Source organism: Engraulis encrasicolus, chromosome 6 (assembly GCF_034702125.1).
Source record: "Engraulis encrasicolus isolate BLACKSEA-1 chromosome 6, IST_EnEncr_1.0, whole genome shotgun sequence".
NCBI lineage: Eukaryota > Metazoa > Chordata > Actinopteri > Clupeiformes > Engraulidae > Engraulis > Engraulis encrasicolus.
In genome coordinates this window covers 21,114,550-21,136,925 of record NC_085862.1, presented here as the reverse complement: position 1 = coordinate 21,136,925, position 22,376 = coordinate 21,114,550, and the positions used below count along the sequence as shown (strand labels likewise).

Genomic DNA, 22,376 nt, shown 5'->3' with positions numbered 1-22,376 from the left:
CACTGTAAAAAAAAAAAAATACAGTTAGTTCAATACTTAGGGAGTGGTCTGGGCCCAAATGGAATAGAAATTCTTAAATGGACTCTCTAAGTGTTGAATCAACATCACTGTTTTTATGTATAAGGAGGAGACATAAGAAAGTAGATGTAACCGGTTGGACTGGATTGGAGAAGGGGTGCAATAAGAGCTAATTGTCGTGGTTAATTGAGTGCCAGCATTGAGCCGAAACAGCCTTAATCTCCTTATAGGTCATTTTGGTGTGTTTAATTTTGTTTGCTTTGTGTTAGTTCTGTTTGTTTGTCCATGCCAGGGCGGCAGACCTGTGCTGGTGTAACGGGTTGAACTGCCTGTGTCCTGAGCAAGCTGTGTCCCTCTGTCTTACCGTCGTCTAATGACGTCATGGGACTCTGCCAGCTGTTGAATGGCTGACTAGTTAGTGGCGGCTAGGCCATGATTTTGATAAAAACACCAGAAATGGTATGCTCAATGAGGAGGTATGCTCATAGGAGCTCTCCCGGTGTTGCTGAGGACGTACCCTGTGCTGTGGTTGCGGGTGCAGAGGTCTTGTGGCACCCAGAGACTGCACTGTGGCTAGAATCTTCCAATGTTTAGGTAGGTCTATGTGTTTAAATGTGAACTGTGAATGTATGCTTTATCCGTCCAATTGGAATGTGTATTCATTATATCTGTTAATCGCCAGGCTGGATGGAGATCCTGGTATCCGGACTGTTTCGTAACCTTCACACACTGTCCAGTTGCGTGGAGGTATGTGTAATTAGTCTTGTACGCCGTAACATTGTAAACATGCATCCCATCTAATCCCATACTATTATTGATTAATGTTTTTTTTGCCTGACTCCTCAGAGTGCCGTTGAGGGTCTTATTGAATGTTCACCGTGGGCAGATGGCCCATCGCTGTTTTGCCCTTATATTAATTTAGATTTGCTTTCTGTTTGATTTTGTTTAGTTGTATTTTATTTGTCTCGGGCTGACCGCCTCCTCCTTTCCAGTCTATTTATGCCTGTTCGGAGAGTCTCGTGCTCCTGAGGCCTGTTGATTAGGTAATAGTTAAGGCAGCCAGTCTTTTAATTTTAATTTTAATTGTCTTTTAATTTAGGTAGTGCGGCCAGTTCCAAGGATTTGTTTTGTTTTTATTTAAATACTTTGTATAAATAAAGAAAATGTACTTTTTATTCTACAAAAGGGAAACACGTCTCTGTCCATCTATTCGAACCTGTTGTGCCTTGTGTCCATCACTGGTTTGAGTCAATATTCTGGGGCGAAATTCCCCCAGTGGCGTAGTCGTGCAATTACAGGTACCAAATAGGTATTTATCATTCTGGGTTAATTAACATCCAAGGTCCACAATACTACACTGGGACTCTGCACACCTTCTGCCTTCCCCAAGTGGCTCAGCCCGAGCTCCAGCAGTTGTAGCCCCTGCGTCATAGTGGTTTGTGGTGGCCTTTTAAATAGTGTAACTTAATAAAGTAATGATGCATTCTAAAAAAATATTTTAAAGTGTAATGTTAATGTTGTAATGAACTTGACCAGTTACTGGGGACTGCAGGTTGTAGCCACTGTGTACAACTGCTGGGCCTTTCGTCATCAGTAGGTATTGAGAGCCAGGTTTGAATTTAGTGTGTAGTGTTTGCAGTGGTGTCTTGTGAACCTGAAGTATTTATGCACTTTGAACTTTATTGCGGTTTTGCACTCTCCATTTGAAGCTTATTTATTCCCTGTTACTGACTTAATGTTTTATTAATAAAAAAAAATAATCAATAATCAAATAATTATTATGAGAAGATAAAATAATGACAGCTGCAAAGCGATGTTCAATTGCCTCTATCAAATCCCTTTAACAAAATATCAGATACATAGGTTCTAAGTAATTCAAATATGGTTCCCAGGTCCTAAATAATAGTCTAGAATTTGAATGTAATACACAAGTTAGGTATTCCAGGGGTATCATACCATGCAGTATATCATGCCAGCCCTTAATAGTTGGGACTTTGTCACTGATCCATTGTAGTAAGATATTTTTCCTGGCTGCGAATGTCAGAATACAGTAAAGTCTCTGGTTCTTCACCAATAGGCCTGGGAGACCCAGAATAAGGGATTTTGGGTCCATGTCCAGTCTTATATCCAGTATCTTTTCCATTTCTGTTATAATGTTACCCCAATAGATCTGCAATTTGTGACATGTCCTAGGCAATGTGCTAAAGTACCTTCCGTCTTACATTTCAGGCACACAGGTGACAAAGTGTGATTGAACAAATGTCTGTGATGAGGGGATATATGCATTCTGTGCAAAATGTTGAGCTGTAGGCCTATTCCTTTAACCTGGTTATGTTTTATTCATTTAAGGTCCCAGTGGTGGGTGGCAACCTCTGACTCCTCCTTCTCTCTCATGAGGCTGGTTATAAATAAATTGTCAACCTTTTTGACACCTGGTTACATACTATATTGGATGTAAAGGATAAAAAATCTCGCAAAGACATTTCAAGATCCACAATGGGAAATTATAGTAAGAGGATATTGGCAGTGACCAGTGGAATGAGGTGAAAGGTGGAGAAAATGATGTGGGTGAAATCCAAGGAACGGATTTGAAAGGCCTCCATGCCAGTTATTCCCTACATAATATTAATCATTTTAAACATTTTTAAATGTTTTGTTTAGCCTACTCTGAATAAGGAATTCATTAAAGTGTAAAATTAAATTCTACTGAAACTAGTGTTTTTGGCCTATTGATTTTAAAAAAGTAGCTCTTCGAATGTATTTTCCTTTTTTTCCGTTTGCGTTTTGACAATATTTTGGTGTAGGCCTAATTAACAACGTGCTGAGGAAGAAAAGGTTTTTTCCATTTTGTTCCCATAGCTAGGCCTACTGTACCGAAAATGTACCAAACCATGACCCAAAAACCGAGATACGTAGCTCCAATACGTTATTTAAGTACTAGTTTCGAATTCAATGTTTCTTAAGACACATCTCTTCCTGGCGGCTTATGGCTGCTAGTTCCACAATCACTTTCACTTACATGCATTCACACACACGCTCACACACTGACGCGCACACATACTCACACACTTTCCAACACAACACTCACACACTTTCCAACACACCTGGGGTGTTTTGAAAGGCGCTATATAAAGTATTATTATATAAGTGTTATTATTATTATTATTATTATTATTATTTCGGTGGAAAAAAATGTACAACGACAAATACAAGCATTATTTTAGGCAGCCCCATTGGAAACCCATTCATGTTTCAGTTGTTTGGGTGGTACTGCAGCTGGTTGGCGAGCGCAGAGCCATCTAATATCAGAGTTACGCCACTCCCATAGACCTCTATGGACCAATCTTTCCACAGCAATGGCGGCTCTCATGGAGCCTCACAGAGAGTTAACATGGAAATCCCCATTGACTTTAGTTCTATTAGAAGTTACTTAGTTCCAGGAGGTGGCGGTATAACACAGAAAATGTGGTAAAGGTCATGTAATTTGTTTGTACTTAGTCTTTGTTTGGTATGTGATGGTTCTGTGTTAGTTTCCAACGAACAGAAGTTTACTGTTAAGAAACATTTTAATCTACGCGAATCACATCACCAACCGACTTCCTGGTCCCCGGTTTGCGCAACTCTGTTATTAGATGGCTCTGGGCGAGCGCGAGCAACGTCACAAGTGAGCCCTCTCACTGGTTATACCCCTGTTAGAGGTTCTCTGGTTATACCAGAGATTCTGCATCTCTCTACTCTCTCTGGTTATACTCTCTGGTAGATTTGACCCGGAAATGTTTTACTCCCGTGCGTGTCAATCATTTCAAAGTATTCTCAGAGCCTTTAGCAGTTGTGGTGTTGCTGGGTCGCCTCGTAGCCTACTCCACAGCTGAAGTTTGCTGCATCCTGAAGATATCAGCGTTATTAATGAATAATGTAACATATTTTGAAAGGAAATGTAGGCTAGATCAGCTGTCAGCTGCTGTTTGTTTTCAGGCAGGCATGTATACTAGTGGAGACTCAGCTATCCAGCTGGACAGTCGGTTGCATTTATCATGCAAACTATAAACAAACAGAATGGTAAGTCATTGATTTATTTGCATCATTGGCATTGATGACATATCAATCTCACTCGCATAGCCAACGTTTCCATTTAGACTGCTGTAATCTCCCGCAAAACTATGATGACGCTACTGCAATCGATGTGTTTTGAAGAATAGCATGTTTCCCTTACGTGGTGTATCTATCCCACACTTTCAGATCAACGGCCAGATTTGTATGACTGGCTGTGACCGAACTGACAACGACCTCCACCATCAGAGCTAGCCGTCGAACCTTGGCTGGTGGCGCAATGGGCCTCTTGCGCTTATTTGCCAGCCTGATGGGAAGAATCAGCACTTTCAGGTCGTACCAAATGGTCCTACTTCTCGCCGCTGCCATGGCTGTAGTAGCGTTTTATTATTTCGGATCGGAGAAGCAGAATTTCTCCAGCACCACCAAGCGCATCAAAGAGACCCAGGCAAGCCACAATGCCAATCGTAACGATGCGGACCTCTCATTAGACACCAGGCTGTTGCATGAAGATGGAAAAGGAGGTGCGGCGGGAGAGGTTGATGATGGCAGAGCGAAGAAGCAACTTTACCATGCTCTGATGATGTTTACAAAGTTGGATAAGAACAGGGGCCTTAAGGCAAAGTTTCAGGTGGCGATGCGTTCCATGGCTAAACATGGGCGCTTTCTGGAGGGTGAAGTGCTGGTTCTTCACTTTGTGAGTGACGAGCAGAGTCGTGAACTGGGCACGGTGTTGCTTCCGGAGCTACTTGTGGATGCCTCCTTCAAATATGAGGTGAGTTTAATGGGAGGTAGCCTGTTGGGTATACAAATAACTGGACTGACATTTCTGAAATGAAATGTGTCAATTTGGTTACAAAAGAATACCCATTGTCACTCAGCCACTCACCCACCCACCTGGGACAACATCTAACATTTGCAGGTTTGCATAGTACAACTGAAATAGAAGTTGGCTTCAAGACATGAATGCCACCTTGTCCTAATAAGATTGGGACAGGAGATGGCAGAGTCATGATTTGGGCCAAGTCATGTGGACAGACCTGGTTGGCTTATTTAGGGCACCTAAAGGTGAAAATGATGACTTATGTGAAGTTCATGACTGACCATAAGAACCGTACCTGCGGTGGTGTAACACAAGCACTTAGGGCCCCCCTGCAGGGTACTTATAGTGTATAAAGTATAAAGAACTTAATATAAAGTATAGTAAATTAAGCTGACAAATATGTCCATGACTGGAGAATGGTCACGTATGAAAAATGTAAATTGCATGTATGTCATAATGAATGTTTAGATGTTGGTGGTGTCAGTGACTAATAATGAAAGGGATAATCTGTGGAGAAAACAAAAACAACTTTACCGTTGTCAGCATGGGCACAATAGCATTTGGGGCACAATAGCATTTGGGGCACTTTTCCCCATTTCAACATCCCTACTGCAAATAAGAAAATGACCTTTGAATTTTGGGTTTGCAAGATATTGAATTAAACTTCTCTCGTCAACGACGTCTTGCCACAAGCACAACGAAAGACAGGAGTTTGACCGGTGCTGACGTCCTATTTGGACACATGGGGGCAGTATTGGCCTTTGTAACTGCAATGCCTGGATCTGCGAGGTACTGAATGGAGCCAGAGAGGCAGATTGGCAACATTTTCACCATCATGACTGACCCTACTCAGCACCAGTGCTATGGGGCTAGCAGCCCAGACCCACAGCTCCCACTGTACTGGGGTGGGGATGCTCTCCTGGATAGGCAGGTAATTCTCTAGGCGTGGGTCAAAGAGTACAGAAGGTAACAAGGGAGTGTAATAAATAGCACACCAGTAATTTGTTAAGTCTTTGTTGATATTTGTTAAACATCACTAAAATATCTGTTTCACACTCATTTTATAGTTTTTCATCATTAATCCAGTGCGTGTAATTTAGTCCAGCACAGCTAGGGTCTGGCCCAGCATTGAAAATAGCCCTATTGATCAACAATGTCTTGTCATGTACAGCTCACGCCCCCAACCAATTCCTCAAAAGATCAACAACAGAGAACCTAAGGGGCAGCTCAACTGTGAGTGTCTAAATTTGGAAACCATGCATGCTGCTCTTGAAAGGGCTGGAAAAACCTCTTCGACCCAGAGAAGTAGTAGCTTGCCTTGCTGTAAATCTGCTTTTTGTCACCACAAATGTTTCCTTTTGTGTCAAATCAGGTCTTGGAGCTCAGCGGGAATGACTTAACGCAAGTCACTACGCTGATTTTAGTCAGGAGAACTGAATTAGCTGAAAGCTTGTGTTGATATCAAAGAGATACAGAATAGGACATTTGAAATCAACGGGAGCTAAAAACACGCACGCACGTACACACACACACACACACACACACACACACACACACACACACACACACACACACACACACACACACACACACACACACACACACACACACACACACACACACGCACAGCCAATGCCAGATTTGATATAAATGTAGTTTATGATTTTGTCAGTCTGCAGTTGTACACAGTGATCGAGGGGTCAGTGGACGTGCTGGCCTGGGCAGCAGCTGCTCACTCTGTGCTTCTCTGGTCCTTGCAGGTGGTGTTCCATGATGTGGCTGCCCTGACCGAGAAGCTCTTTCCCATCGTGGAGGCTATGCAGAAGCACTTCAGCGCGGGATCAGGGGCGTACTACAGTGACTCCATCTTCTTCCTATCTGTGGCCATGCACCGCATCATGCCCACTGGTGAGAACACAGACTCTCTTACATGGACATGTCCATGACCTGGTTTCCAAGCCATTTGCTTTTCCAGCATTTCATTTGATGCTCAGATTAAATATGAAACATCTGAAAACAATGTTGGCTTCCATTTGAACACTGTTGTATGGCCTGATCTCCTTCTTTCTGTCTGTTGCCATACAGCACATCATACCCGCTGGGGCGAGAAAGAGCTGGCTTTCTTCATATAGTCCAGGGGCCTCATTTATCATTAGTTCATATGAGCCCTTCTAGATCCGTTGTACATGTGAAATTTAGAATGTTTACAGATAGAAAAAAGTCTATATTGATCAGACGTGCGATGGCTGTTTCTACGCATGATCTGCAATGATCAATCCCACAGTTTCTTTATCACTTTGCACTCTGGCAATTTTCATCCCGAAAAGCCTCCAAGTAGACATACACTCACCGGCCACTTTTATAGGCACACCTGTCCAATTGCTCATTGATGCAAATTGCTATTCAGCCAATCACATGGTGGCAACTCAACGCTTTTAGGTATGTAGACATGGCCAAGATGATCGGCTGCAGTACAAACCAAGCATCATAATTGGCAAAAAATGTGATTAAACTGACTTTGAACTACAGCAGCAGAAAACCACACCGGGTGCCACTTCTGTCAGTTAAGAACAAGAAACCGAGGCTACAAGTTGCACAGGCTCAACAAAATTGGACAATACAATTTGCATAAATGTTGTCAGGTCTGCAGACTCTTGATTTCTGCCACAATGCTGGGATGGTAGGGTCAGTATTTGGTGTCAACTACATGAATACATGGAGACATCCTGGCTTGCATCAAATGTTCAGGCTGGTTTTCTAATGGTGTGGGGGATATTTTCTTGGCACTACTTTGGGCCTCTTCTTTCTAATTGAGCATCGTTACAATGCTAGAGCCAACCAAAGTATTGTTATAGGTCGTTAAGGCAGTTCTGAGGGCTAAAGGGGTTGCAACCCTGTACTAGCAAGGTGTACCTAATAAAGTGACTGGAGATTGTACATGATGTTAAAAATATGTTTATATGCCACATGAATTTGAAAGCACCACCCTCTCATTGCTCTCAGACAACACATTGAATGTAGGACCTTGCTACTGTAACAATTAAATAAATAGGATTAAATAAACAACTAAATAAACAACTAAATAAATAGGATAACCTCCTCTGTACCTGTCATGACCTCAGTTGATTTTGTATGACGGTAAACACATCAGTGTTACTACGTAACGGCTGATATCAATAATGTCTGACGTATGCAAGTCCCCAGTCTATTGATCCCTGGTATCATCTTTCCATCCAAAGCAAGGATATCGCACGTTAAAAGAAAGCCATAGATTTCGATGCCTTGCTCTGCTAATGACCGTGGAAGTTGAGCAGTTGAAATGGTTAACTTTCATGTTAATATGACTCAGAAATGCCCCCGCTAGGCTTGTTCCAGCCATCGAACTCTCTGACAGCCCAGTCAATAGTCAATAGCAGCCAGAGACAGCACTGCATTACAGCGCCAGGGTTCATCAGGAGTGACATAGCTGTTGAAGTTTGAGGGGAGATAACCTCCAAGGCAATGTTTTTGTTTGTTTGTTTGTTAGACATTCTCCTAAAGATCAACATGGTAATCTCAAGGCAAGAATAGACCATGAGCGATTCCAGCGACGGAAGTAATTGACGTCGTATTGAGTTGCGACAAAAGTGATTCGGATGACAAAAAGTGATTCATGTGACTTGAGCGACAGTTTGTAGTTGGACTTGAGCTAATATTATGCAAAGTAGCTATGATGAGGTTCGGCGACAGCCACCACAGCCAATGGGAATGTTGGAATGCTTACGTTCTGCTTTTAACTGACATACTCTGTCATTTCTATAGCTCGCGTCGCTCTTGCTGCACAGTCCAGCGATTCTCTGTCGCTTGATCTTTGTCACGGCCGGTGTATTCGCGCAGTCAGTGTTGTTGGCAGCCTCCAGAGCTGGTGTGGGTCATTTCACGTGAAATCAGACACTTTGGGACCCGACCGACCCGGATTTCAATCATACTTGGTGTGCCTTTTTAGTAGCAAGGTAGCACCCCAGAACTGCATTGGTTTGAATCTGACACTAATTTTAAGGGAGAAACAGACTAGGAAAGGTTCACATGTGAGGGTAGGACACTATACATTCAGCCTTGAATATATCAGTCAGTGTTAGTCACAAAAAGATGCCTGTGGTGTTATTTGAAAGCTCTTTTCTGGCTCTACATATTACACAATCAGCTTGGAATACAACAACTCTCAGAATATGAATTATGATAAATTGAACAATTAAAAATTGAATATCTAAAAAACCTATATTTTAAAATGGCCAGTTCCTTGTCCAAACGTAGCCGGCAATGTCATTAGCAACACCTCAAATGCTGGTGTTCGGTTCTTTATTCATTTCAGAGAGAATTTGACTCATAAATATGGCATCATACAGACCACTTACTAATAATATGGTAATACCATAGTAGCATCACATGACAAAACAAAACAAAAATGGTCAGTTTCCATGGTCCCAGGTTTCAGAAACTAAGGCAGATGTCCATTTATACACCAAATGATGATATGTGAATGTTTGAACATTCCTTCTCTGTGTACCTGTGTCATCTTCCCTTTACCGTACTTTAAAGAGATAATCAATGGCTACACTCTCATTTTGTACTCTACCAGTGCATTTTGAAGCAGCAGCTGTGTCTTTTGTAGAGAATGTATAAGTACGTCCCGTTGCAGTTTGCAGGTTCCACTACCAGAAGCGCATCCCTGATGATCCATGACAAGTCTATCTGGTCTGAAGGGAAAAGTGAAGGATGGAGATGGTCCATGAGGATGCAGGAAGTTCAGTTTCACCTCTCCAGTGCTCGGCATACATTCCTCAACACATGCTAGCCACCAGTTGCCATCATATACAGCTACAACATACCCTTTGATGCTTGAAAATGTAACACATTCCTTTACTGAGCTCACTCTTTCAACTCTGCCTTCTCTGAATGCTGAAAATGGCCTAACTTCCACTGTGCCCATTGTCAATGGGCAGAAGCTGTGTAGTTTTTGAGTACCTGGAATAGTTCTTGCAGATTCCAACCTTTTCAACAGGTTCTCAGCTTCATGATGGTACATCTCTGTTGTGGCAAACTGGCAATGGATGTTTTTGAGAGAGATGCACCATCATGAAGCTGAGAACCTGTTGAAGAGGTTTGAATCTGCAAGAACTATTCCAGGTACTCAAAAACTACACAGCTTCTGCCCATTGTCAATGGACATTAGGCCCTTTTCCGCATTCAGAGAAGGAGTTGAAAGAGTGAGCTCAGTAAAGGAATGTGTTACATTTTCAAGCACTAAAGGGTATGTTGTAGCTGTATATGATGGCAACTGGTGGCTAGCATGTGTTGAGGAATGTATGCCGAGCACTGGAGAGGTGAAACTGAACTTCCTGCATCCTCATGGACCATCTCCAGCCTTCACTTTTCCCTTCAGACCAGATAGACTTGTCATGGATCATCAGGATGTGCATCTGGTAGTGGAACCTAACTGCAACAGGACATACTTATACATTATCTACAAAAGACACAGCTGCTGCTTCAAATGCACTGGTAGAGTACAAAATGAGAGTGTAGCCATTGATTATCTCTTTAAAGTACGGTAAAGGGAAGATGACACAGGTAAACAGAGAAGGAATGTTCAAACATTCACATATCATCATTTGGTGTGTATAAATGGACATCTGCCTTAGTTTCTGAAACCTGGGACCATGGAAACTGACCATTTTTGTTTTGTTTTTGTTTTGTCATGTGATGCTACTATGGTATTACCATATTATTAGTAAGTGGTCTGTATGATGCCATATTTGTGAGTCAAATTCTCTCTGAAATGAATAAAGAACCGAACACCAGCATTTGAGGTGTTGCTAATGACATTGCCGGCTACGTTTGGACAAGGAACTGGCCATTTTAAAATATAGGTTTTTTAGATATTCAATTTTTAATTTTTCAATTTATCATAATTCATATTCTGAGAGTTGTTGTATTCCAAGCTGATTGTGTAATATGTAGAGCCAGAAAAGAGCTTTCAAACAATACCACAGGCATCTTTTTGTGACTAACACTGACTGATATATTAAAGGCTGAATGTATAGTGTCCTACCCTAAAATGTGAACCTTTCCTAGTCTGTTTCTCCCTTAATATTAGTGTCAGAGTCAAACCAATGCAGTTCTGGGGTGCTACCTTGCTACTAAAAAGGCACACCAAGTATGATTGAAATCCGGATCGGTCGGGTCCCAAAGCGTCTGATTTCACGTGAAATGACCCGTGTGTGGATGTGTAGGTGTATTTGAAAGCACTTTGAGTCAACTGTATAGTTGTGATATTGTGCTATATATGTTGTTGTCAGCAGCCAGCAGTTTATTTTCTGTAATGAAACGTGTGTCTTTCATTTCTCTTAGTTGCAGCAAAGCTGCAATGCCCCTGAATAGTCCAGTAAGAGTTGGCAATAGACAAATGGGGTCGTAATGATCACTGTTTGTGTGATAAACTACTGCAATTATGCCAAAATGCCAGTGCAATATACGGTTCGATCGGTAAGACTTTACTTTACGGATCGCTAATAAGGTGGTAATTTCGTGTTAATTTCATAGTTATTTCATAGTTATTTCAGGATAATAACTGTTTGTTTTTATTAACAACAGCAAAATAACCATACAGTTTCCAGTGGTGTGTGTGTGTGTGTGTGTGTGTGTGTGTGTGTGTGTGTGTGTGTGTGCGCGTGTGTGTGTGTGTGCGTGTGTGTGTGTGTGTGCGTGTGCGTGTGCGTGTGCGTGTGCGTGTGTGCGTGTGCGTGTGCGTGTGCGTGTGCGTGTGCGTGCGCGTGCGTGCGTGCGTGCGTGCGTGTGTGTGCGTGTGTGTCAACAAAGTGTCACCGTGCTGCGAGTCATCAGGGTGTCACCACAATGCACTGGAAACTGTATGGTTATTTTGCTGTTGTTACTAAAAACAAACTATGAAATAACTATGAAATTAACACAAAATTACCACTTTATTAGCGATCCGTAAAGTAAAGTGTTACCGTTTGATTATTAGGCCTGGTGGATTTAAGATCGGTAGGCTTGGTGCTTTATTTGTTTGATATATGGACAGATAATGACAATTTTCATGCGTAAATTAGTGCACACAGTAATGCATCTTGTACTTCCTGGTAGTATCCATTAATGCATGCTAGTTCTCCCCAATCGTGTTGGTTTTTCACTCATTAACTGATATTTGCCGTAATGGCATTTTGTAGTCCACATACTAGGGGAGTGAGTCTTACAGCGTGATGATTGTGCGGGCTACAACACCCTAATAATATATAATTGCAAAAATAACCAAAAAGAAAAAAAAACGCCCTTCTTGTTAGCCTTCAAATTTTCCTGAGACTGAGATATGGCATTATTGTGTTGGCTTCTGATGGCGGAATCTGTAACTTGATCTGGAAATTCAGGAAATATTTGGCCTTCTGTTGCAAAGTCATTGGTTTCTTTCCATTATCCTAACTCCCGTCCTCCCTTGTTCTTGTTCTTGTGGCCTTGTGATGACATCGCAAGACATTGACTACAGAAGTTTAATTCAATATCTCACAAAAGGACAATTCAAAGGACATTTTGTCATTTGCAATCCAGACGTTGAATTGGGGAAAGTCCCCCAAAAGTGGTTCTTGCTAGGCTGACAGCTTATGGTTTTCTCCACTGAGGTGAGGCGTCACGGTAGGGACACATAGACGCGAATTTGCGAACTTTGCCATTCATTCCTATGAGAGAGGCGAAGGCAAGCGATGGCAAGCGAAAGCAAGCGAACAGGGGCGAAGCGAAGCGAAATTATTAAAGAAAGTTTAATGTTATGCAAATGAGGAGCGAATTCGCCTGCCACGGCCCAATCAAATCAACAACATAACTGTTCCATTCCATTTGATTCGCCACGACGACCTGATGACGGTTGGATTTCGCCTCTCTTCGCTTCGCTTGCTTCGCCTCCTATGTGTCCCTACCGTTAGGGAAGCGCGAGGCTACGAGCACAGGTAGAGGACGGGAGTTAGGACAGTGGAACGTAGCCATTGTGGGGAGCTACTGCGCTGCTGGAGAGACCAAGAAGAGAGACGGACGTCATCATGCCTCCGCTCTCTGTGACCTACATTTCAGGCTCCTCTTCCGTGCTGGATGGACCTTCCTATGCTATCCACCAGCCTGAGAAATGTTAATGAGCACTGGTCAAGCTCTGCAAATGTCCCTTTTTCGCAAATCAGCGCGTGATATGCCTGTCCTTATGTGACAGTTTTCATGTAGTACACTTGATGTTGACACAAAGATGTTTTCATGAAATACAAATTCATGGTCAACACATTGAGAGCAGAGATGTTTGAATGTGCTTCCATTGCAGCACTCTACATAACAACGCTATTCAGTTGTCAGTTTTGATGAATAATGGCTACTTGGGAGTTTTTGAGAAATGCAGCCCTGTTTAGTAGGACTTCTGCTTTTAGTGTCTTTCAGAGCTTCACCAACACAGAAGGCAATCTTCCAGCACCCATTTCCTTGAAATCATTTTAGAATGCACCTTCGTTAGATAATGTCCGTATTCCGACATGAGCACAGATAAGAGGAATGTATGAATGTTAGAAACATTGCATGTCAGTGCTTCGGAGGTATCCATGGTCACCGCTGTGCTTTTCTGTGGGCTCAGCTTGACCACCTCTCTCTCTGCGTGATGGCCTCATTAGGCTGTGAGCATGCAGGGTGACCTGATGCTACAAGGCCTACACAGCACTGGCCTGACTGCTGTTTGTCTCTGAAGTTTTTATAAGAAATCCTGGTGGTTCTTGGAAGTCATTAAGCTTCAACCGCAGGAGACAGGAAGCTAGTTTGGACTGGAGGAAGCCAATGACTGGTCTTAATGCTCTTCACACATCCTGCAGCCTTCTAGCCCTAGAACATTTCTATTCTATTCCGTTCTATTCTGTTCTATTCTGTTCTATTCTGTTCTATTCTGTTCTATTCTGTTCTGTATTTTCTGTGTGTCAGACAGACTTACTCTAGTTTTAACAGACTTAAATTGTCTTCTAAGACATTTAGCTAAATCCATCAAAGCCAGCTGAATTGTAAATGAAGCTTTCAGTGCGACTCTGTAACAAAAAAGACCTCATCTCCTTGACACATTCAATGCTTTGTCAAATTGAATTTACAATTTTAATGCTTTCTTTTCAACACTAAGTAGGAATATGAATATAGTAATGAATAGGAATAAGTGAGGGATTTTGAATGTTATTGCATTGTAAGTAAGTAATTTGTGATCATCAAACCATATTGTACTGACTGAATTGTAGCGTTTAATCAGTGTTGGTTTTCTTTACTTGTACACACACGTTTGCTTTGTTGCCAAAGCCATAACAAAGGAAGTGAGAAACATAATGGTCTCTGCTAAAGCATACATTGTTTTCATATGCAGGCTTATTCAATGGGCTTATGGGATCTTTGTCTTTTGCAGCCACTGCCTTTTATCCTTCAGTGTGAAACATATGCACAGCCATTGTGTGTGTGTGTGTGTGTGTGTGTGTGTGTGTGTGTGTGTGTGTGTGTGTGTGTGTGTGTGTGTGTGTGTGTGTGTGTGTGTGTGTGTGTGTGTGTGTGTGTGTGTGTGTGTGTGTGTGTGTGCGCGCGCGCGGTGTGTGTGTGCGCGCGCGCGGTGTGTGTGTGTGTGTGTGTGCGCGCGCGCGCGCGCGGTGTGTGTGTGTGTGTGCGCGCGCGCGGTGTGTGTGTGTGCGCGCGCGCGGTGTGTGTGTGTGCGCGCGCGCGGTGTGTGTGTGTGTGTGTGTGTGTGTGTGCGCGCGCGCGCGCGGTGTGTGTGTGTGCGCGCGCGCGCGCGGTGTGTGTGTGCGCGCGCGCGGTGTGTGTGTGTGCGCGCGCGCGGTGTGTGTGTGTGCGCGCGCGCGGTGTGTGTGTGTGCGCGCGCGCGGTGTGTGTGTGTGCGCGCGCGCGGTGTGTGTGTGTGCGCGCGCGCGGTGTGTGTGCGTGCGCGCGCGCGCGCGGTGTGTGTGTGTGCGCGCGCGCGGTGTGTGTGCGTGCGCGCGCGCGCGCGGTGTGTGTGTGTGCGCGCGCGGTGTGTGTGTGTGCGCGCGCGGTGTGTGTGTGTGCGCGCGGTGTGTGTGTGTGTGTGTGCGCGCGGTGTGTGTGTGTGTGTGTGCGCGCGGTGTGTGTGTGTGTGTGTGCGCGCGCGGTGTGTGTGTGTGCGCGCGGTGTGTGTGTGTGTGTGTGTGTGTGCGCGCGCGCGGTGTGTGCGCGCGCGCGGTGTGTGTGTGTGTGTGCGCGCGCGCGCGGTGTGTGTGTGTGTGTGTGCGTGTGTGTGTGCGTGCGTGCGTGCGTGCGTGCGTGCGTGCGTGCGTGCGTGCGTGCGTGCGTGTGTGTGTTTGTGTTTGGGGGTAGTGAGGGGGTGGGGGGTGCTTCCTTGTTTTGAGTGGAGCTCGGGAAGAGGGCCGGTCACAGTTTTTGGTGACGTCCGGGTGCCTGTTTGGACAGACTTCTGTCTAAAATCCTCTCACTGCTAGCAGCCACAGCACTCACACGCATGGCCGGATTATCTACAAGGGCCAATGGCATGTTGCCCAGGGGCACCAAGATCTTTTTTTGACCAATGAGGGAACACAGTATGACACACGCTTTACTTATTGATCATAAGAGGGATACCTGTGAGGTATAGTGGCTGGGGTGAACCACATTGGCTTAGTGCGGTCCTGCTCACTCGGGCCCGTGTCAGGCCAACCCTCTATTGTTCTGGACCGCTGCTCTGGTTTCCTTTCTGACCCTGCAACAATATCCGAACCAGTGACTGGTCACTGAACTGAATGCACAGACAAACGTCTTAGCAGAGCCAGAGCGGAGACAGTTACCGGTACATTAGCTCCATGTGGTCGACTTTTACTCAAGACCTCAGGTGTTGTTCGATGCAGGGGACTCAAAGTTATAAAACAAGAGAGTCTACCTTAAACCTACGAAGCCTTTTGCACAGCATTGAGGAAGTTCCCGTTGTGGCATAATTCGCCCCAGGTTTCAATCCAGTTCAGTACCAAGCAAAACCTTTTTAAACATGTTTGATGATGACGGAAATAAGTAAGAAGAGGCAAATAAATATACAAATGTTGTACATGTGTCTATTCCTGACAGCCTCTATACCCTTTTTGTGCAAGTGTTCTCGCAGTATTAAACATGACTAAATTACCCTTGGAAGGGAACACGGTGTTGTGTGGTAGCTAAAAGCAAATCTGTCTTACTACTTTTCTTTCTTTTTTCTGTTCTTTTTTTTCTTTTGTTTTCTTTTCTTTTCTGAACAGACATGAAGCACATTGTGCAGCTGGATTTGGACCTTAAGTTCCGGTGTAACATCAGAGACCTGTTCCAAGAGTTCAACAAGTTCAAGACAGAAGCTGTTATTGGAATCGCTCAGGAAATGCAGCCTGTGTACAGGTAAATATTTGACTTGCATCATAGACAGGATGCCTGATACCCAAAAGTTATCTCCTTTTATGGGGAAGGTAAGGAAAACAATCTGAATTTATAGAGTGGAGGCATGTACGTACGTCTGTATCTGGAAAAGCCCACACACACACACGAGAATTGTATACACAATACTGAAAAATATGATCCAAAATGTTATAAGTGACGTACTTTGAAATACTTGCAATAGTAGAGTTGTTATTATTATTAAATGTTATTATTATTCATTATTTCTATTTATTCACACACAATGACAACTGACAAATTAGGACATAATAAAGGAACAGTGTTTCATGTCTTTAAACATTCATCATTTGTGAGGAAAGGTCTTTTTGTTTCAAGAAAAATTACCACCAACATTTTGTTGTACCCAACTAATTTGCACGCACGCACACACGCACGCACACACGCACACACGCACACGCACACTCTGCCCTTGTAATGCACATGACTTTTGAGTGTTGGATTTGAAAAGCACACGTGACATGCACTTTATGTATTACGATAAGCACCAAAAGCCTGCTGGTAATGCTTGGTAATCTAAAATAGATTCCACCCTGACTGGGTGACTTCTGTTTACAGGAACTGTCAATGAAAAGCTGTGTAGCTGTCTGAAAAGATGTTTAAAAAAAAAAAAAAAAAAAGATCAACAGTAGCAAATATTACACCAATGCAAACTGCATCTCTTTCACGGTATGTGTAGCTCTGGTCTGAATGACGACGAATGGAACATTGCTGTGCGATACCGAAAATAGACTGAACATTTGGACGCTCGATGTTGGGTACGACCGATAACCATTTGTAGACCTTCAAACACATGCAAAGACAGCGTGATGGCAGCACACGTGCAGTAGCCAATCAATGCCAACCCGTGCTCAGACACCACGACACTCAGTCAGGACCGCAAGTCTACATGTAGAGGTCTCTCCCTTCCAGTTGATGGCAAACATTAACACAAGCTAAATAATAGGCTATGTAATGGTATATTAAATCCATACACAGGCACAAATGAGTCATTTGTTTTATCGCTTCCTTTGTATATCGTGCATCCTTTGTTTATCCTTTGTACTGTATACCCCTCATAGTAGCCAGCCTCTTTTAGTAACCTGGTCTAAAACAATTTTTCATAAATAAAAGCTTGCCTCTTATTAGTCTGTCACCTAAGTGACACAGGCTAATAAAAGAGACAGGCTTTTAACTAATAGACCTCTTTTAACTAATAGACCAACAAATATGTTTTTTTTTTTTTGCCTTTGTGTAGTAAAATCCTTCAAATTGTAGCCAGCCCCTATTTGTAGCCTGGCACAAACTCATTTTTTGTTCTTAGTAGCCCCAGCCAAATACGGGTAGTCCACTCTCCTCTATTCTTACGCTAGGCTTTTTCTCGGTAAACTGCTTTATGGTGTCAAGTAATTCTTGGAGATGAGTCCTTGCCTGTTGCGAAATCCTGTCCTGCCCGGTTTTTCGGCTCTACAAGCGGAATGGGACAGTGGAGGTGGGATGGGGTAAGGGGGTGGGGGGTGCGGTGTCAACAAAGGAAAAATTGTGCTGGAGTCTTGTGCCTGGTCTTTGTGTTCAGAAGGTCAGGATAATTATTTTAGACCACTCGTCATCAACAGGATGCCTGCACTGGCTATGTTTGTCCCCACCGAGGCCACTGTAGTTTTCCTGTATGCTGTGGGGACTATTGTGGGATATCTGGACATGTTTGTCATTTAAAGAAATGGCGATGCCATACCTGCCTTTAAAGTCAAGAGATGACCAAAAAAACATCCATGCGATAAAAATAAGTGCTTGCTTACATGCAGAGTGGTACTGCCATAATTCAGTATATTGAAAATTCCAAAAAAATCTACACCTTCATCAAATCACTGCTGGCTTGCAAATGCCATTACTGCTGTCTAAGCACCCAGCATATCGTCTGTGCCTCTGTCTTGTGGTGTTCTGTGTTGTCGTCCAATGCATTGCAGGCCGACAGCAGATGGCGCTAGAGTTTGCTTATCCCCTTCTCCTCCCAAGTCTTCCTCTCCCATCCCATTGTTCAGTTACCCATTCTAAGAATTTTTAATTAGGCCTTTAGATGCAATATGATTGCAAAGTGTTAATATAAGTACACCCTAAATTAGATGGTCAGTTTACCAAATTCACAAACGCATGTTGTTGCATGTATGTGCCTCTTTCCTGCGCAGTTCAGGGCTGGGCTAAGGTGACACTAGGCAGTAATACTGCCCTACAAAGCAAAAATGCAATAACTGCATTGTTGTGAAAATACGTTTTTTCGGTTTTAATGACTACATCTACGGAAAAAATTGAGAGACCACCTCAAAATTACCAGCTTTTGCCATCTTGTTTTCTTTGAATTTTTTTAAGGTCTGAAAACCAGATTGCATCTTTTGTGTTATTTTGACCATTTGTAACTTTCTGAAAATAAATAGTCCAAATCAGTGGTTCTCAACCTTTTTTGAACAAACACACCCTTGGCCTCATCACAAGCCTCCCAACACCCCTTTGACCTCATCATAAGCCTGACAACGCCCCCCATTGTATTAAAAACTTAAAGGCACTAACGTCCCCCAAAGGCAACTAAGCACCACCCCCTTTCAGATGTATACTTCTCGACTCCCCCCTAGAGCTCCCCAACTTCCCCTGAGGGGCTGTACTAAATGATAATATTTTAATTCGAAATTAGGAGGAAATGTTGTCAGTAGTTTACAGAATGAAATGACACTGCCCATTTTACTGAAACACATGCCCATAAGTAGTAAAACCAGGAAAAACAGGTAATTTCGAGGTGTTCTCTCAATTTTCTCCGCCGCTGAATATAAAAATGTGATGCTAATTAACATGATTGATCTGCAAAGAACGCGGTAATATAAAGTAACAAAACTGGCACATGTCAATTACTATAATCTAAAAGCACTTAGGGTGGACAAACAGGATCATTTTGAAGTAATTTTATTCATTCCAGAGCTCTGCATAGTTACTGTACTGCATTTTTGCTTTGTAGGGCAGAATAGTTGGGAAGTTGTGCCCACTCCGTTGCCCTTGAGAGGGACAAGGGACAAGGCCGTCACTGCTGCCACTCTACCTTCAGGGTTGGTTGTGCATAACCACCGTGACTCTGGTCCCTTTCAGTTGCATAACACTGCCTCTGGAAAACGGCCCACTTAAAGACCCCTTTGGTGTCCCAAACCTTCATCATACCTTCATCTTCCTTCTCCTCCAGCTCCACCACCATTTCATTCTTTTGTCCTCCTCGCTCACAGCAGCTGTGGTGCCATGGAGGAGGCCAAAGTGGTTAGCCATGGAAGTCCAGACTGGAGCCCACAGAGCTCTGCCACTGAGTGTTGGGTAACCAGTCAAAACAAGTAGCATGGCACTGAGAAGGCACACTGTTTTATTGTGGTAACACTGCAGCCCACTGAATTTTCCCTGTGCAGAATAATACGTATAGAAACAGGCCTATTGCCATGTTGTGTCCTCCTGACACACCATCAAAACCAATGTCTTATACTTGAGCTGCTTTTTACATTCCTGCTTTAAACCACTTTGTCTTTTGTGGAGACATGGTGTGATTGAATATGTGTATAGGCACTTCACTACGCCTACATATTCTTGGCATTAGTGGTGGTTGCACCACCCTGATATGTGTTACTATCAAAGGATTACAGATGAAAATTATCCTTGTGGCTACTACAAGCTCAATTGTATGTTGTGCATTGTCCCTGTCAAATAAACATTAAGCTCAATTAAACTACCTGTAAAAATGACTACTAAAGTGTCATTGACTTGTGTACACCTTGTAAGCATCTTGTATGCCATGTAAACCCAAATAACCCAAAACCAAAATGAATGTGTCCTGCGTCTTTCCACTGTCCTCACTGTATTGCAGGCAAAAAAGTGTAATGAAAGAAGAGTGCTCTGTGAGGAATGTAAATTGGCATTCAATGATTTAACAATTTATTTAACAATTCTCTTTCTGTGTCTGTCAACTCCTCAAGACAGCTGGACTGAATGACAAACATGCATAGGAAAAAGAATATTAACAATGGAAGAATTAAAAGGGAAACTGTGAATTTGGGTTAAATATACTCAAGTGTGTGCATAATTTAACGGTTAATCCTGTGTATTTGCACATTATTCTACCTTTACTCAGTGTTGGTAGAGAAGAACGTTTCGGTAAGAATCACAGGATGCCTTTCTAGAGGAGCAGTTGATTCACCTAGTTGGAATCTGACAGAAGAATATTTTTTGAGTGTCCTTGTCAAATGACAGCAGCATTTTCCCCCTTTAAACAAGTTGTGGGTGGATCTTAAGAGGCTTGAGCTACTGTGAGTAAATTTTCATTTACTCACTTACTTTTTCATAATTTTCAAGTAAAATTAGGTAAAGGTAATGAGATTGTGTATGGGTCAGTCACATTCCAGCAGTAGCATACGTCAAGGTGGCGTAACAACAGTCAGTGCCACTATTGCATGGATTTTTGTTTTTTTGTTTGTTTTAGTGCACTATCTAAGAAGAACATTCATTGCAGCACATCAACCACCAATCACTAAATAAGTTATGGGCATTAGGTGCTATTGGCGCCACGTGATGTCATTGACCCGTATGTGTTTGTGTGCGTGTGTGTCTTAGTCAGGGTGCCCCTGATGTTCTCTCCTTGAAGTTCTCAGAGGGCACCAGCATCGTTTACAAAAGACTTTGCTACATTTGTGATGTTTGTCTGTCTGTGTTTACGTCTGGTCTGTGTTGACATACATGTCTTCCTTTGAATCTGCACAGCATTGTGTTGCTCACATGCTGTTCAGGCTGTTTGTGCCTTCGTGTTCGGCATCGTCTATCGTCTGAGCCCTCGTGAGTCCTGTGCCAGGGTCGTCATGATTTCTCAATGCTGCTGCTGGCCCTTTTCACAGCAGATCCTTTGTCTCCTTTGTGGATGAGTCGTGATCTTATTTGCCCTAATTACATACTGGGCTGGTGGTTTGTCTGTCCTACCTGAAACAAGTAAGCATCATGTCCGCCAATCCCAAACATCTTTTTTTTTTTTTTTGCAAGTTTGTGGGTTAATGCTCTAAATAATCACCTTCAGCACATCTTCAGTGATGTCATTGCACCAAGGTTTTTTTGGCTGTCCGTGGCCTGCTATGTTTGTTTATTTAGGTCAAAATGACTGTGGAATTACTATCCCCTTGACCATGGAAATGCTGAAAAAAAAATTGTTTTCTGTTTGTTGTGTCCTGTGCTGTCCTGTGCTTTCCTGGTTGAGTGCAGCGTGTATGCCAGGCTGCTTCACTGACAGGAAGTGATTACAGAAACAGGCAGCTTTACTGGCAGAGCTTGGACTAGGAGGGCTCCAGCCTCTGCAAACAGATCCATATCATGGTTTGTGCTGGTGCTGCTGCTGCTGCTCCCAACTCTTGTTTTCTGTCTCTCTACCACTTATCCTCTCATCCTCTCTGTCCCTAAATCATTCTTTTCCTCTCTTCCTTCAGTTTCTTTTTCTTCTTTTTTCTGCCTTCCTCTCGTTCCTCTCTTTCCTGTCTCCCCCCCCCCCCCCCAACCCCAACATGTACAGTATGTTGTGTTTATGAAGGGGAAACCCCCCACCCCCCCACTTCTTCTAGTTGGTGTGTTCTATCTGTCGCCCAAGTACCAGCTGTTCACGTCATTTACCGCAACATACCCCTGCTCTTAGGGCTTTTACGGGACATCTCCTTCTGAACACCCCCCCCAACACACACACACACACACACACACACACACCCCCCCGCACACACGTCGTCTCTGTTACAAGTTGCCAAGTCCGGTGTTTGTTTTTGTTCTTGGTGGCCAGCTTCTTGTGTACAGTCTGTTTCAAATGTTCACTAGTGAATAAATGGTCTGTTTAGGCTGTCTATTGTCGAAAAATTTTTTTCCATGAAGTAGATGTCCTGGGGTTACTGCTATTACATTGTTCGGGTGTTGCGTGAGCAGCACATTCCTGGCAGTGTGTTCTGACTTCGCTTTAAAGCTTTTGTATCTACGC

At 43.3% G+C, this 22,376-nt stretch overlaps 1 protein-coding gene across 2 annotated transcripts in view; it reads left to right on the top strand.

The window, feature by feature from the left end:
- The first annotated feature begins 59 nt into the window (after positions 1–59).
- Positions 60–22,376, top strand: part of xxylt1 (xyloside xylosyltransferase 1) — a 46,148-nt gene continuing 23,831 nt past the window's right edge. Inside the window, exons 1-5 of one of the 2 annotated variants that reach the window (XM_063200877.1) lie at positions 60–612; positions 701–765; positions 4,258–4,843; positions 6,652–6,799; positions 16,189–16,321. In XM_063200877.1, the coding sequence (XP_063056947.1) occupies positions 4,349–4,843; positions 6,652–6,799; positions 16,189–16,321 (776 nt within the window). In that variant the 5' untranslated portion in view covers positions 60–612; positions 701–765; positions 4,258–4,348. Of the gene's footprint in view, positions 613–700; positions 766–3,825; positions 4,078–4,257; positions 4,844–6,651; positions 6,800–16,188; positions 16,322–22,376 lie in introns of those variants that run through there. The other variant, XM_063200876.1, reaches the window with a different exon arrangement.